This window comes from Leucoraja erinacea, chromosome 1, assembly GCF_028641065.1.
Source record: "Leucoraja erinacea ecotype New England chromosome 1, Leri_hhj_1, whole genome shotgun sequence".
Lineage (NCBI taxonomy): Eukaryota > Metazoa > Chordata > Chondrichthyes > Rajiformes > Rajidae > Leucoraja > Leucoraja erinaceus.
This window is the reverse complement of record NC_073377.1, coordinates 114,912,442-114,929,247: the sequence shown is the minus strand read 5'-3', so window position 1 is coordinate 114,929,247 and position 16,806 is coordinate 114,912,442. Positions and strand designations below refer to the sequence as shown.

At 46.9% G+C, this 16,806-nt stretch overlaps 1 protein-coding gene across 2 annotated transcripts in view; it reads left to right on the top strand.

Moving 5' to 3' along the window:
• The window catches only part of LOC129700874 (probable E3 ubiquitin-protein ligase HERC3), a 62,629-nt gene that overhangs the window by 13,208 nt on the left and 32,615 nt on the right, over positions 1-16,806 (top strand). For both annotated transcript variants that reach the window (XM_055641646.1, XM_055641656.1), the window contains 7 exons: positions 2,535-2,611; positions 3,974-4,195; positions 5,318-5,409; positions 7,726-7,856; positions 10,608-10,765; positions 14,068-14,144; positions 16,102-16,214. In XM_055641646.1, coding sequence (XP_055497621.1) covers positions 2,535-2,611; positions 3,974-4,195; positions 5,318-5,409; positions 7,726-7,856; positions 10,608-10,765; positions 14,068-14,144; positions 16,102-16,214 — 870 coding nt within the window. The remainder of the gene's footprint in view (positions 1-2,534; positions 2,612-3,973; positions 4,196-5,317; positions 5,410-7,725; positions 7,857-10,607; positions 10,766-14,067; positions 14,145-16,101; positions 16,215-16,806) is intronic.

Here is a 16,806-nt window from a genome sequence, read left to right as displayed (position 1 = left end):
GAACAGGCTGCTGGTGACCTCGGTTTGGTCCTGCCTTCAGGTGCTGTTTGTGTGGAGTTTGCACGTTCTCCCTCGTGGGTGACCTCCAGGTTTTTAGGCTTTCTCCTACATCCCAAAAAAGGTGCGCAGGTTTGTAGATTAATTGGGCTCTTTAAATTTACTCCGAATATGTAGAGAAAGTGGGATTACATAAAACTAGGGGTGAAGGGCATTGTTTCCATGCTGTATCTCTGAACTAAACTAAGATCTATGAATAATTAAAATCCAAAGAAATGGAAATATATGAACTGTGAGGTTTCATAGAGTAATACAGTATGGAAATAGGCCCTTTGGCCAACTTGCCCACACCGACCAACATGCCACAAATACACTAGTTACACCAGCCTGTGTTTGTCGTATATCCCTCTAAACTATCCCTCGCTCCATGAACCTGTCTAAATGTTTCTTAAATGTTGTGATAGTACCTGCCTCAACTACCTCCTCTGGAAGCCCGTTCCATACACCCACCACCCTTTGTGTGAAAAAGTTACCCTTGGGTTGTAATTAAATCTTTCTCCCCTTTATAGATATGTCCTCTGGTCATCGATTTCCCCTACACTGGGCAAGAGTCTGTGCATCTAGCCGATCTATTCCTCTCATGGTTTTGTACACCTTTATAAGATCACCACACAGCCAGTTGTGCTACAAGGAATGGATTCCTAGCCTGCTCAACCTCTCCGTATAGTCCAGGTCCTGGCAACATCCTCGTAAATCTTTGATGCACCTTTTCCAGCTTGACAATTAAACTTTTAAGACAAGACAAGGCTGTATGTTTTAGAAACATAGAAAATATGTGCACGAGTCTCACCGGGGCCCTGTACAACTTCAGAAGGACCTCCTGAACTTAAATCCTCTCGCAATGAAGGCCAACATGGCATTGACCACTTCCTGCTGTACCTGCATGCTTACTTTCAGTGACTGATGTACAAGCACACCCAGATCTTGTTGCACCTCCCCTTCTCCTAATCTGACACCATTCAGATAATAATCTGAAGAAGGGTCTCGATCCGAAACATCTCCCATTCCTTCCCTCCAGAGATGCTGCCTGTCCCGCTGAGTTACTCCAGCATTTTGTATCTACCTTCGATTTAAACCAGCATCTGCATTTCTTTGCTACACCATTCAGATAATCTTACTGTTCTTACCACCAAAGTGGATAACCTCACATTTATCCACATTATACTGCATCTGCCATGCTTCTGCCCATTCACCCAATCTATCCAAGTCACCCTGTAGCCTCATAGCATCCTCCTCGCAGCTCATGCTGCCACCCAGCATTGTGTCATCCGCAGACTTAGAAATAGTACATTTAATTCCATCGTCTAAATCGTTAGTGTATATTGTAAATAACTGGGGTCCCAGCACTGAGCCTTGCAGCACCCCACTAGTTACTGCCTGCCATTCTGAAAAAGACTCGTTAATTCTTACTCTTTGCTTCCTGTCTGCCAACCAGTTTTCTATCCATGTCAATACCCTACCCCCAATACCATGTGCTCTAATTTTGCACACTAATCTATTTTGTGGGACCTTGCCAAAAGCTTTTTGAAAGCAGATGCACCACATCCTTTATCCATTCTACTTGTTACATTTTCTGCCTCTTGAGTGAGCAAGTAACACAAGTTCACTTACTTAATTTATTAACATTATTCTTGAGGGCTGCAGGCGTATCACAGCGTTGGAAGAGCAGATACAGAGTGGACAGGAGATAGTGGAATTCCGTGTTTAACTGGATGCGTTTTGGAAAAAAAACAAGGAAATGCAGATACAAGTTTATACAAACGGACACAAAGTTTTGGAGTAACTCAGTGGGTCAGGTCTCTGGAAAACATGGATAGGTGACTTTTGGGTTGGGGATAGGTGACTTTTGGGTTGGGATCTTTCTTCAGACTGATTGTGGGGGGAGAAAGCTGGAAGAATGCAGGGCCAGGACAACGGTAATAGGAAGACAGAAAGGTAATATGTGAGGGAGGGGGAGGGCTAGAACCAAGGCTAGAGAAGAAAATAGAGGGTGGGAGACAGGATGGAAGATTTGCAAATTGTGAAGCCAGAGGAAGGAATAAAGGAGGAAGGGGAAAATAGCTGGGAGTCCAGGTGGGGCACGGAGAGGGAATGGGTGGGTGGTGAAAAAGGGGAAGGATAGGGGGGGGGGGGGGGGGGGGGGGGGTGGAGCTTGCCTAAAATTGGAGAATTCAGTATTTCATGTTGTTGGGTTGTAAGCTACTGAAAGTAAATGTGAAGTGCTGCTCCTCCAGTTTGTATGTGGCTTCACTGGCAATGGAGGAGGCCCAGGACAAAAACGTCACCGTGGGAAAGGGAAGGGGCATAAAATTGTTGACAACCGGGAGACCCGTTGGGCCCTGGGGGGACCTGATGTACTCCATGACTGCAATATGTTCTGTTCGTTTCGCTCCAATTTTTGTTTGAGTATGTGGGCAAATTTTTGATATTTTGTTCACTCCCTCTTTCCCTTTCTGACCTTAGTTTTGGTCTTGCAGGTTGGTCCGGACACTGAGTGGAGACATTGTCGTACAGGTCACCTGTGGAAGCTGGCACTGTCTGGCTCTTACCAAAGGTATTACTAATTCATAACCTGAACATGTTTATAAATACATTGTAAAAATAGGTCCTTCGGCCCACCGAGTCCACGCCGACCAGCGATTCCCATTCACTAACACTAATCTGCGCACACACCTTAGAGACAATTTACAATTTCTACCAAAGCTAATTAACCTACAAACCTGAATGTCTCTGGAGCGTGGGAGGAAACTGGAGCACCCGGAGAAAACCCACAGGGTCACGGAGAGTCTGTAAAGACAGTACCTGTAGTGAGGCTCGAACCCGGCTCTCTGGCGTTGTAATGCCCCTGTCCCACTTAGGAAACCTGAACGGAAACCTCTGGAGACTTTGCGCCCCACCCAAGGATCCGTGCGGTTCCCGGAGGTGGCAGGTGGTTTCCGGAGGTTGCAGGTAGTGGAAGCAGGTAGGGAGACTGACAAAAACCTCCGGGAAGCGCACGGAAACAAAGGTTTCCGTTCAGGTTTCCTAAGTGGGACAGGGGCATTAGGCAGCAACTCTACTGCTGTGCCACCATGCCACCCCAACATGCTGCCCCTGCCTTAACACTGAACTGCTACAGTCTCTGTCCTTCCCCCTAACCCACTCATCACCAAGTTTGAAAGATGCAGATGGATGGGCATGAAGTGATGGGACTTGTACATTTAACACCACCAGCTGTGTTAGAGTTTTATTTATGCATGATTAGATAGACTTGTAATAAGGGTACAATCCTCATTCTGATGCGTAAGTGGTTCCGGTGGAAAGTGTGGCCAGCGGTTCTTCACAGAACCTTTTCGTAAACTCTATATTGCACCATTCTGCCACCATCTTGGTGTGCTCAGTGTATTTGGTGTCAGCTCTGCCGTTTGATGAACACCTTCTTGTTTCTGTTGAAGTTAATGGAAGATGACTTAAGACAATCTCTCCCATTTACTAAAGGAAAAATAATTCACCATTTGCACATCTCCTAAAAGTAACAGTTCACGGAGATCGAGTACCTCCAATTTGGTTGACGTGGTTTGATTGGAATTGCATTATATGGCTTAACTTTGACAGTCGATATAAGGAAAGTACGGGTTAGTACTTTCTTTATCTTGATTAGTACAGGTGTCAGGGATTATGGGAAGAGGGCAGCAGAATGGGGTCGGAAGGTAGAGATAGATCAGCCACGATTGAATGGTGGAGTAGACTTGATGGGGCGAATGGCCTAATTCTGTTCCTATCACCAATGACCTTATGAAGTTATGACATGACCTTATGACAGAAGCAATTTAATTATCTCCCCCCTCTCTTGTCGCTTATGTTGCTTCATAGCCTCTGGTTAAACAACTAAGAAGCTCCATGGAGTTGCTGAATTTGTTTTCCTTTTCTTTTCCAGACAGTCGCCTGTTTTCCTGGGGCCAGAACTCCCATGGACAGCTGGGTCTGGGGAAGGGTGTTCTCTCCCAGTCCAGCCCCCAGTGTGTGAACTCTCTCTCCGGAATTCCTCTGGCTCAGATCACCACGGGTGGAACGCACAGCTTCACTCTGTCGCTCTCGGGCGCTGTGTTTGCCTGGGGCAGGAACAACTGTGGTCAGCTTGGACTCAGCGACGACAAAGGTAGACAATGAACAAGGGCGCGCGCTCGCTCGTGAAGGTGTGTGCAAAGTGTTAGGGTCAGTCTGAAGCAGGGTCTCGACCCGAAACGTCAGCCATTCCTTCTCTCCAGAGATGCTGCCTGACCCGCTGAGTTACTCTGCCATTTTGTGTCTACCTTGTGTGCAGAGGAGGTTGGGGACCAGACTTTGATGAGGCAGTTGATTCAAAGCAGCTTGGCCCGTGTCTACATGACAACCGACTTGGGAAGAGCCTCTCCAGCCCACCAAACCTGACTGCTCCTTCGCCCTTCCCGAACCCCCCCCCCTCACTCCTGATGTCTGGAATATAACATCAGACACTCCCAACCTCTCCACTTTCAAACTGGGTAAAAAAAAAAAAAGCAGATTAAAAGGGGAGTAAAAACCACTGGAAAATTCCTCTCCATACTTCTCAGACAATCAAAAGGATGACATAGTATACTTGCTGCCTCACAGTGCCAGAGACCCTTATTAGATCCTGACCTGACTATGGAGTTTGCACGTTCACCCTGTGTCTGCGTGGGTTTTCTCCGGGTGCTCCGGTTTCCTCTCGCACTCCAAAGACGTACAGGTTTGCATATTAATTGACTTTGGTAAAATTGTAAATTGTCCCTAGTGTGTAGGATAGTGCTAGTGTACGGAGTGATTACTGGTCGGTGCTGATTGGGTGGGCCAAAGGGCCTGTGTCCACGCTGTATCTCTAAAGTCTAAAGCCTTTTGTATTTGACTGGTCACGGTGGCGCAGCGGTAGAGTTGCTGCCTTACAGCGAATGCAGCGCCAGAGACCCAAGCTCGATTTTGAATACGGGTGCTGTCTGTACGGAGTTTCCGTGTTTTCTCCGTGACCTGCGTGTTTTTGCTCCGAGATCTTCGGTTTCCTCAAACACTCAAAGACGTACAGGTTTGTCGGTTAATTGGCTTGGTAAATGTAAAAATTGTCCCTAGTGGGCGTAGGATAGTGTTAATGTGCGGGGATCGCTGGTCGGCGCGGATCCGGTGGGCCGAAGGGCCTGTTTCGATGCCGTATCTTTAAACTAAACTATCAGTGAGGGGTTGTGCACAATATTGGGAGCTGCTGCTGATGGTCCCCTTTTGTTTTTTTTAGATCGAGATGTCCCCAATCACGTGAAGTTCCTGAGGAGCCAGAAAATAGTGTACATTAGTTGTGGCGAAGAGCACACTGCTGCACTAACCAAGGTAATAACATTTCAAAAATCAAGAGTGTTTAATTGGCATTTCCGATCACAGAACAATGACATTCTTGCAGCAGCATAACAGGTCTGTAAACATAACAGACATAGATAATATATGAATGTAAATTGTTTGTAAACACAATAGACATAGATAATTTGTGATGAACAAAAATACAATGAAATTAATAACTGTAATATTAGTCCACCCAAGACTGACCATAGTTGAGGTTATTGTTGTGCAGTGTTCAAGAGCCTCACAATTGGGAAGAAGCTATTCTCGAACCTGGACTTAATGTTTTCAGACTCCTGTACATTCTTCATGAATGCAGGAGTGGGGCAGCACGGTGATGCAGCGGTAGAGTTGCTGCCTTACAGCACCAGAGACCTGGGTTCCATCCTGACTATGGGTGCTGTCTGTATGGAGTTTGTACATGCTCCGGGTGCTCTGGTTTCCTCCCACACTTCAAAGACGTGCATGTTTGTAGGTTAATTGGCTTCTATAAATTGTCCCTAGTGTGTAGGATAGGGTTAATGCACGGGGTGAACTGATTGCCGGTCGGCTTGGGCTCAGTGTCCAAAGGGGCTATTCTGTAATGTACCACTAAAGTTTAAAGAAATGTAAGTGTGGCGAGGGTGGTGTGGTTCTTTGATGATACTAGCTTCGTTTTTCAGGCAATACCTCCTATAGATCACTTTGATGTTGGGATCCTTGCCAGTAGCTTGCACATTCTGCTATTTGGCTTGAGGAAATAATTGAAGGTATTTTGCATCCAGGTCATTAAATGATCAGAATTTAAGCTCCATCAAACATAAGTTGCCTGAGGTGGACTTATTGGAAAAGGTATTCCTGTCAACACACAAATGTGGTCTGTTGTGTCTGTTCCTCCTTTTCATGAGATGATGACTGATGTGATTGTAAGCTCGCCTCTGCATTTATGCCCACGCTCGTTAATCTTTCACCCCTTGCTTCTCAAGAGTCAAGTTATCTCTGCTTTTTACATTGCCTCACAGCCCGGGTCTGCGGTGCTGTGAGGCAGCAACTCTATCGCTGCACCACCGAATCGCCCTAATTGGAGGTAAAGGGATGTATGACATTTACCATATAATATGATGTTTACCTGACTAATATGAGTTGGATTTAGTTCTTAGGGCTAAAGGAATCATGGGATATGGTGAAAAAGCAAGTATGGATTTTAGATGATCAGTCATTGAATGGCGGTGCTGGCACGGAGGGCCGATTGGCCTACTCCTGCACCTATTTTCCTATGTTTTTTCTATGTCTTAGACGGAGACCTCTGCAATCAGGAATGTGCCCTGTGGTGGTTTGGAGAGGGTGTGGAAGAGGTTCTCTAGATTGCTGTGTAGATTACGGGGTATTCGCAATGAGAAGTTGGACTGACTTGGATTGTGGGAAGTAGAGGGGAGACCTGATAGAAGCATATGGAAAAATATGAGGCATAGTTAGAATGGACAGTCAGAACCTTTTTCCCCAGCATGGAAATGTCAAAGACTAGAGGGCATGGCTTTAAGTTGAGAGGGCGAAGTTCAAAGGAAATAAGCTGCAGTTAATATTTTTGGTGGCGAGTGCCTGGAACGTGCTGGCAGGTGTGGTTGGGGACACAGATACGACAGTCGTGTACAAGAGGCTTGAAGATAAGCACATGGAAATGCAGGGTTTGGAGGGACATAGACCATGTTTGGCAGAGGAGATTAGTTTATCATGGTGGCACAGACTGGGTGGGGTGAAGGGCCTGTTCCTGGCCTGTACATTTCGACGTTCTCTAAAACATGCAGAACTGTGGTATCATAGCCGGGAGGTGGGATTTTGCTTCGGCAGCTTTCAACCCAGCAGTCTGACTTTTGATTTCTCTAATTTCTTGTAACCCTTGCATTCCCTCTCTCTTTGCCCCTCCCTCACCCTAGTTATCCTGCCAGTTCCACTGTTCGCATCCCTTCGTTACTGCCTCTTCCACAGCCAACAATGGACCATTGTGGCCTCCCCTTTTCCTTGGTCATCGGTGTTTGCTCCGATTTGTTCAGAACCTTTTCATATCCCTAGTTTCCCGTTGCCCTGACTCCGTCTGAAGAAGAGTTTCAACCCAAAACATCGCCTATTCCTTCTGTCCAGAGATGCTGCATGGCCCGCCAAGTTACTCCAGCATTTTGTGTCTGCCTTTGGTGTAAACCAGCATCTGCAGTTCCTTTCTCCACATCAGCTGGAGTTGCAGTTCCCGGGTTGCCGTGGATTGCGGAGGGGGTGAGGGTCTTGTCTTGCCCTATGTGGACATCTCATACTGTGCGGTGTGCATCCTTTCCCCAGAGCGGAGGCGTGTTTACGTTCGGGGCTGGACTGTGCGGACAACTGGGCCACAACTTCAGAAACAATGAGGTCAACCCCCGCAGGGTCCAGGAGCTGATGGGAAGCGAAGTCTCCCAAATAAGCTGCGGCAGGTGAGTGAGCTGCTGTTGGAGACACGCTGATAGGATCTGCACGACCCTGTATCTGGTGCCAACAGGTTCACAATGTGTTGGTGTGGACAAACCTGAGCTGATATTGCAAATATGAATGGAGCTCTAATCAGTCACAGGTTTATAGGTCGTGGGAGCAGAATTAGGCCATTCGGCCCATCAAGTCTACACTCATTCATTCATGGCTGATCTATCTTTCCCTCTCAACCCTAATCTCCTGCCTTCTCCTCATAACCCCTGACACATATCACGAATCTGTCAATTTGCAACTTATAATACCCAATGACTTGGCTTCCACAGTCATCGGTACCAATGAATTCCACAGATTCACCATCCTCCTGCTAAAGAAATTCCTCCTCATCACAATAGACAATAAGTGCAGGAGTTGGCCATTCGGCCCTTCGAGCCAGCACCGCCATTCAATGTGATCATGGCTGATCATCCCCAATCAGTACCTCGTTCCTTCTCCCCATATCCCGTGACTCCGCTATCTTTAAGAGCCCTATCCAGCTCTCTCTTGAAAGCATCCAGAGAACCTGCCACCACCGCCCTCTGAGGCAGAGAATTCCACACACTCACAACTCTCTGTGAGAAAAAGTGTTTCCTCGTCTCTGTTCTAAATGGCTTATCCCTTATTCTTAAAGGTACATTCTAAAGGTATATACTTTTAATCTAAGGCTGTGCCCTCTGGTCTTAGACTCTCCCACAAGGTGGCGTCAGTGGTAGAGTTGCTGCCTTACAGCGCCTGAGACCCGGGTTTGATCCTGACTATGGGTGCTGTCTGTATGGAGTTTATACGTTCTCTCCGTGACCTGCGAGGGTATTCTCCGGGATCTCCGGTTTCCTCCCATGCTCCAAAGACATACAGGTTTGTAGGTTAATTGACTTGCTATAATTGTAAAATTGTCCCTAGTGTGTGTAGGATAGTGTAAATGTGCCAGGATCGCTGGTCGGCGCGGACTCTGTGTGGCGAAGGGCCTGTTTCTGCTCTGTATCTCAAAACTAAAGTGGAAACATCCTCTCCACATCCACTCTATCTAGGCCTTTTGCTATTTGTTAAGTTTCAATGAGGTCCCTCCTCATCCTTCCACTCAGTCTATCTAAGGAGCTGGAAGATTTTACGCCTGATGCCTCACATCTTGGTTAAATGCCTCTTGCTGTGCGAGATATCTGATACAGGTGGATACGGATGTAATGTGTTTCCATAACACTAATTGAATGTAACGTGACTGATGGATTAGAGGAACACAATCTGTGTTATGCAGGTTGAATTGGTCATAATACTATTTCGATAGGGAGAGAACCACAATAAATGTTTTGCTAATTAATAAGCAGGGGAAATCTGGGGGGGGGAGGGGGAACCCAGTTTCCACGCAACTTCCCTGCAGTAATCATATGCCACCCTGTGGACATTCATTGAAATTGACAAGCAGTTGCTTCCATGACTCGTGTGCATTGATGCTCTAATAAACAATGTGACATTATGCATTTGAAAATCCTGAGGAAAAAATATTGTCATTGCAAGTCTAAAGCTCTCCTGAGAGAGAGAGTGAAATTTGTTCTTGGAAATCATGAGGTTGCTCGATCTGGCTTGTACAGCCTTGGATTTAGAACGTTAATGAATGTTCAGTGTGTCGAAGGGATTTGGGAGATGGGGCAAGGAAAAGATCTCGCAAGTGAATGCCAAACAAGAGAACATCATCACAAAATTGATGAAGGATCCCAGCAACCATCTTTTCTTTAAACTTTATAGATACACTGAGTACATGCCGACTACCAAATCCCCATACACTAGTACTATCCTACACACTAGGGGCTATTTACAGACACCAATGATGCTGTTATACTGCGCTACTTTTTGGGATGTCGGAGGAAACCGGAGCACCCGGAGAAAACCTACATGGTTACAGGGAGAATGTGAAAGTGCCTGTAGTCGGGATGGAACCTGGGTCTCTGGCTGTGAGGCAGCAACTCTACCACTGCGCCACCCTTCCATTCACAAGTTTAACTTGAAATCCCTTCCCAAAATGACTGTTATTGTAAACGGAGCTGAAATTCCTAATATTCTTTAATTATGGATTCAAAGGAGTGAGAGTGAAGTTTGAGAGACGCAGTCAAGTATAGATTAGACCAGGAGGGCTGAGTGGATGTCTCCTGTCCCTAGTTACTTTCCAAAACAATCTCGAAGAGCGACAGAGTCATTCCTAGCTTAGACGGACACAAAATGCTCAGTGGTTCAGGCAGCATCTCTGGAGAAAAGGAATAGATGACGTTTCAGGTCGGAACCCCTTTTCAGACTTCAACCAATGCCTCGCCTAAAACTCCTTCCTTCACCACCCATTTGACCCCAACCCCCATTCTTGTCACATTTTCACCATCCCTATAGTTCAGGCCTTCAACGTCATGTTCAGAGGTGCAATATTTTGTCTGGATAGACGATAGACCTCTATCAGAACACCCCTCAGCCTCCTGGACTTCAAAGAAGTGGGAAGGCTTTAGTTATATGTAGAAGCAAGGAACTGCAGATGCTGGTTTAAACAAGAGGACACAAAGTGCTGGAGTAACTCAGCGAGCCAAGGGATATCTCTGGAGAACATGGATAGCTCAACCAAGAATCTACCAAGATGGAGGCAGTTGTTTAGAACAAGTTGCAGAAGTTATAGATTGAAATTCTGTTATATTACAGGTTGCATGAAACTCAACGATAAATATTTGACTTGCTTTTGCTTCCAGGCAGCACACAGTTGCTTTTGTTCCTTCCTCTGGACTGGTCTATGCTTTTGGACGTGGCAACAGAGGTCAGCTGGGGTCTGGACACATGGTTAACGCTCAGGTCCCATACAGAGTGGCTGGAAACTGGGTAACTCACAAGCACAAGGCACACCCCACTGGTAAGTATAAACCAACAAGCCTGCCTCTCTAAGATTGTTTTATGTTTGAGTGCAGTCTGTGGCCAAACAGTGAGTCTGATTCATTTTTGGCCTAATTTTAGTAAGAGCCATTTCTCCTTTCAGTCATCACTTCAATTTTAGTTTGCGGATACAGTGCGTAAACGGGCCCACCGAGTACACGAGTCACCGAGCAGCGATCCCCGTACACTGACACTATCCCACATATTGGGGACAATTTACAGTTTGCGGAAGCCAATTAAACCTACAAACCTGGAGTGTGGAAGGAAACTGAAGCACCCTGAGAAAATCCACATGGTCAAAGGTTTGTTTATTGTCACCTGTCCCAATTGAGGTACAGTGAAACTTGGATTAACATACAATCACACTAAAAAAAAAGAAGCAACAAGACACACAACTACACAAAAGTTAACATAAACATCCACCACAGCGGATTCCCTACATTCTTCGCTGTGATGGAAGGCAATTTAGTCTTCTCTTCTTCCTCTTTGTTCTCCCACGATCAAAGCTCCTGCGTTGGGGCGATCGAAGCTCCCGCGATCGGGATGGTGGAAGCTCCTGGGACTTGGAGCTCCCAAAGTCTGTCTCTAACCAGGGATCGTGAGCTCCGCGATGTTAAGTCCGCAGACTCTGGCAGTTGGAGCTCCAAGGTCGATCCCCGACAGGGAACGCCAGCTCCGCTGTGATAAGTCTTGCAGGCTCCTGCAGTAGGAGCTCCCAAAGTCGGTCTCCAGCAGAGGCCGCCAACTCCATGATGTTAGTCTGCAGTGCGGACGGAGATACGATACGGGAAAAAAAATCGCATCTCTGTCGAGGTAGGAGATTAAACAAAGTTTCACCCCACCAAACCCACGCCCCACATAAAACAAGCTAAAGAACACTAAAACATACATTTAACACATACTAAAAAACAACAAAGAAGGAAGGGATGAGACAGACTATTGGCGAGGCGGCCATTGCGGGCCACACAGAGAACTTACAAATTCCATACAGTCAGCGCCCGTGGTTAGGATCGATCTTGGATCTACGGTGCTGCAAGGCAGCAAGTCTCCCGACGTGCCACTGTGCCGTCCCAAAACTTGACTTTTTGGTTTAAGTGTTTAGCTACTCAAGTGTTTGGTTTAAGTCACTAAATCATGGTGTCATAGGCACCTTCCAGTACAGCTCCCTCTGTTGACATTGCTGTGAGGTTTCAGCCTAAGGAGGCATGGTCATGGGGAAGGCATGCGTATGTTGGACATGGGACTCGCTTGCCGTGGGAACGTGAGCGTTGGAGTCGGGGTCTCTCGCCACCTTTGCCTCTGTGAAGAGATGACTGGAGGTGTTAAGGGTGTCTTTTTAAGTGAGAAGACTTTTGGAGATGGGAGATGTTCAAGTGGTGGGGGGAGGGGGGGGGGGGGGCGTTGGGATTGTTGGAAATGGCAATTCCTCAGCAAATGAAGAAAGGATTAGTTCACAGCTCATTTAAGAGCAGTGACAATGCTTTAAAATGTGGACACAAAGTGCTGGACTAACTCGGCGGGTCAGGCACTATCTCCAGAGATGAAGGGTAGATGACGTTTTGGGCGGTGGCTCTTCTTCAGACGTTTCTTAAAAATGTCCCCATTTAGCTGTGCAGTGTGTTGGGTTGACTGAATCACTGAGTCGCAGTCATAAAGCATGGAAACGGGTCCCTCGGTCTAATGTGCCCAGGCTGATCAATTAGCCATTTCAGCTAGTCTCATTTGCCCAATATTCATCTAAACCTTTCCTATCCATGTACTTGTGCAAGCTTTAAACGCCTGTTGTAGCACCTGCATCTGGCACCTTGTCTCATCCACGACACTCTGAGTGAACAAATTACCCCTCGGGTTCCTGTTAATTCTTTCTCCTCACCTTAAACCTATATCCTCTGGTCCTTGATTTCCCTACCCTGGTTAAAGGCTCTGTGCATTCACCATATTTAGTCCCCTCATTATTTTATACACCCTAATGCCCCTGTCCCACTTAGGAAACCTGAACGGAAACCTCTGGAGACTTTGCGCTCCACCCAAGGTTTCTGTGTGGTTCCCGGAGGTTGCAGGTGGTTGCCAGAGGTTGCAGGTAGTGGAAGCAGTTAGGGAGACTGACAAAAACCTCCGGGAACCGCAGATCACCCTTTCGTCTTCTGCACTCCAAGAAGTAAAGTCCGAGCTTGCCCAACCTCTCCCTATAGTTCAGGCCTTTGACTTAATGTGGAAAGTTGCAATATTCCGTTTGGGTAGTTTAGTTAAGTGATACAGCGTGGAAACAAGCCCTCTGGCCCACTGAGTCCACGTTGACCAACACGTCCTAAACACTAGGGACAATTTACAGAAGCGAATTAATCTACAAACCTGAACGTCTTTGGAATATGGGAAGAAACCAGAGTACCCGGAGAAAACCCACGCAGACCCTGGGAAAACGTGTAATCTCCGTACAGGCAGCACCTGGAGTCAGGATCGAACCCGGGTCCCTGGGGCTGTAAAGCAGCAACTCTACCGTTGCACCACTATGCCGTGTATTGTCCAAGATGCAATCCCGTGTGAATTTTAATATGTGTGCAATAAGTAATTAGAACTACTGGCTCTTCAACTGGCAAATGATGCCTGATTCTGTTTCTAAGAAAGGACCTAGTCTTTTGCCAAGATTAATCTCCTCCATTCAGTACAGGGTAGAAACAAACCCAACATTAGAATAATTTTAGCTCTGGTGTGCAGTCTGATGATGGGTCCCGACCCGAAACATCACCGCTCAATGTTCTCTGGAATTGCTAACTGACCCATTGAGTTGCTCCAGAGCTTTGTGTCTTATTTTGTAAACCAGCATCTACAGTTCCCTGTGTCTCCATTTTATTGCTCCTTCTGATGTACTCTTGGCTTTCACAATGTCACATAACTATGGCAAGTGGATCTTTTGTAGCTATTGAAGTGCCCTGTTGGTGGGTGGCATTTGTGAGTGAGAGGATTAAAGTCGGCGAACTAGACACAGAGTGCTGGAGAAACTCAGCGGGTCAGGACCCCGAAGAAGAGTCCCGACCCAAAACATCACCCCATCATCCTTTTTCTGCAGAGATGCTGCCTGACTTGCTGAGTTACTCCAGCACTTTGTGTCGATCTTCGATGTAAACCAGCATCTGCACGAGCATCCTTCCTACACAAAGTCAGCAGACTGTTGGCGCCATAAGCGGAGAAGTGTGTGTGTGTGTGTGTGTGTGTGAGTGTGAGTGAGTGTGAGTAGACCACCGCCACTATTGTCCACTGAGACTTGCTTTGTTCTTCCGGCAGACCAGTCGAGTTACCGCGTGCTGAAACAGGTCTCTTGCGGAGGCGATCAGAGCTTTGCCCTCTTCTTCCATCAAGAGGTGAGGCCGGACCCGGGGAAGGCATCCTCTGGCAACGCAACAACCGTGTTGCTGCTCCGTGACGTAAAGTCCGGGGTGCTGCCAGGGAACGTGGGAGCACGATGAATAAAAGTCACAGTCAGTGATTCACATCAAAGTCCCCTGGACCAGAGCGTTAAATGGCACTGGGCCACTGGAGTTTATTTAGTAGGATGAGGGGGGGGGCTTCATTGAAACTTCATCGAATAGTGAAACACCAACAGGTTTTAATTTCCCTGATTTGTTCCTGGGATCTCGCTGTGCACAGATTGCGCGCCTTCATTGATTGGAGCATTGAGTATAAGAATCAGGAAGTCATGATGCACCTCTATAAGACTTGCATTTGGAGTATTGTATGCAGTGCTGGGTGCCCCATTCCAGCAAGCATGTGGAGGCTTTCGTGGGAGTGCAACAGAGGATTAGCAGAATGTTCCCTGGATTAAAGGGTGTTAGCAACAAGGCGAGGTTGGACAAACGTGGATTGTTTTATCTGGAACGCTGGAGATTGAGGGTAGACCTGATAAAAGTATTGAAAATTATGAGATTATTATAGATAGTCAAAACCTTTTCCCCAGGGTGGAAATGTCAGACTTGAGGGCATAGTTTTAAGGTGAGAGAGATGATGTTTGAAGGAGATCTGTGCGACACGTGGGTATTTGGGACACGCTACCAGGGGTGGTAGTGGAGACGGGTTCATTAGTAGCGTTTGAGGCTTTTAGAAAGGCACATGGATATGCAGGGAATGGAAAGATGTGGATCACATGCAGGCAGAGGAGTTTAATATCCAGTTCTCATTCAGATAATAACAGTGACCACATTTATTTTCTAGAAAGCATTGTGTTAGATGCAAGATGTTTTAGGCTATCTTTATGAATGAAAGGAGCAAGATATCCTATTTGTCTATTTACCAAGCTGTGCCGCATAGGGAGTTATTTGGGGTAGTGTGCTGAGTGATGGGGAGTTAGTGTGACACGACCCACTCCACCCCTCACCCTGCCCAGTAGTTAAGATGGGACCATGGACATGGGGAATATTTAGCAACATAATAGTAAAGGGACTGTCCCACTTGGGCGTCATTTACGCGTTGTGCAGGTGGCGCGCAAAGATTTCGCGTATCCCAAAATCCTGGGCGCCACGCGTCACGGCCTACGTCACCACATCTCACCACGTGCCATGCGCGTGTAATGCACGCCATGCGTGCGTCACATGCGCGTCACGGCATGCGTGTGATGCGTAAACGATGTCGCGTCATGACGCGTAAATCATGTCGCGTAAATGATGTGCACTTTACACCCAAGTGGGACAGGCCCTTAAGCACATGAATCTCCAAAAGCTGCAAATCTCAATAACCCTCATATTTAACTTGCAAAATGAATGCTGGACCTTGTGATGAATAGGCACAATAAACCCATGTTCTTTGCTTCTAGATTCCCCTATGCGGGGAAAGAATTCTGTGCATTTAGACAATCTATTCCCCTCATGATTTTATAGACGTCTATAAGATCATCCCTCATCCTTCTGCGCTTCAAGGAAAAATTCCAAGGCTGCCCAACCTCTCCCTTTTGCCAACACCCTCACGTACTGTCAACGATACGATGGAACTTTATTTATCCCAGGAGGGAAATGGATCTGCCAACTGTCATAAAAAAACCCACACCAAATACATGAAACATGGAATTAAAGTGACGAGTGGAAAGGCTTGGGGGACGTGCAAAGATTGGGGGGGGGGGGGGAGGGGAGGGGAGTCAGTCCCCCTCCTTGTGAATGATTTGAGTTTTTTTTAAACTCTTTATTTTGCCTTATTGTCCTCTGTTCGACAACAAGTACATTCACAATGAAGCAGCAGGGGGTTTCTGCCCCATTCAAAGTGCCAGTCATTCCAGCCATCTTGCACTTCACCCCAAACCTCTGCTTAACGTGCTGTATGTCTCGTTCACAGAACTCGCAAGTCCCTGATGACTTCCGCTGCATGGATCCTGTCAGGCGGGTCAGGATCATTAACAACAGCAATAACAAGTGGCTGCTCAGCCTTTCAGGGAAGGATGTGCTGAAGTAAGTTATGGATCCAGCTTCGATTACGATTGACAAGTAGCCTTTAGACTTTACTTCAGACTTTGGAGATACATCACAGAAGCAGGCTGTTCGACCCACCGAGTCCGTGCCGACCAGCGATCACCCCGCACAGTAGCACAATCGTACATATTAGGGACAGTTTACTGAAACAAATTAACCTGCAAACCTGCATGTCTTTGGAATGTGGGAGGAAAAGGGAGAAAACCCACGTGGTCAGGGGAAAACGTGCAAACTCTGTACAGGCAGCACCCGTAGTCAGGATCAAACCTGTGACTCTGGTGCACTAAGGCAGCTGCGCCACCGTGCCGTCCCAGACTTTGTTTTTCACTCATTGATCTCAAATGCCCAAGAGGACAGCATGTTTCCCACAGTGAACCACTTCCAAGTCGTACCTATTGGCCTGCCCTATTTTCTATATTACTCCCCTGACTAAGATCCCCTTTGACCCAGGCCCTGCCAGGGCTATACTTCTGTTGCAGTGGAGACTTGGGACCCTCACAGGAGATGAAGGCCAGTATTACACGCGTGTCCTCGCCAATTGTTTTTTTTGCTTCTTTCAATTTTCAGTTTA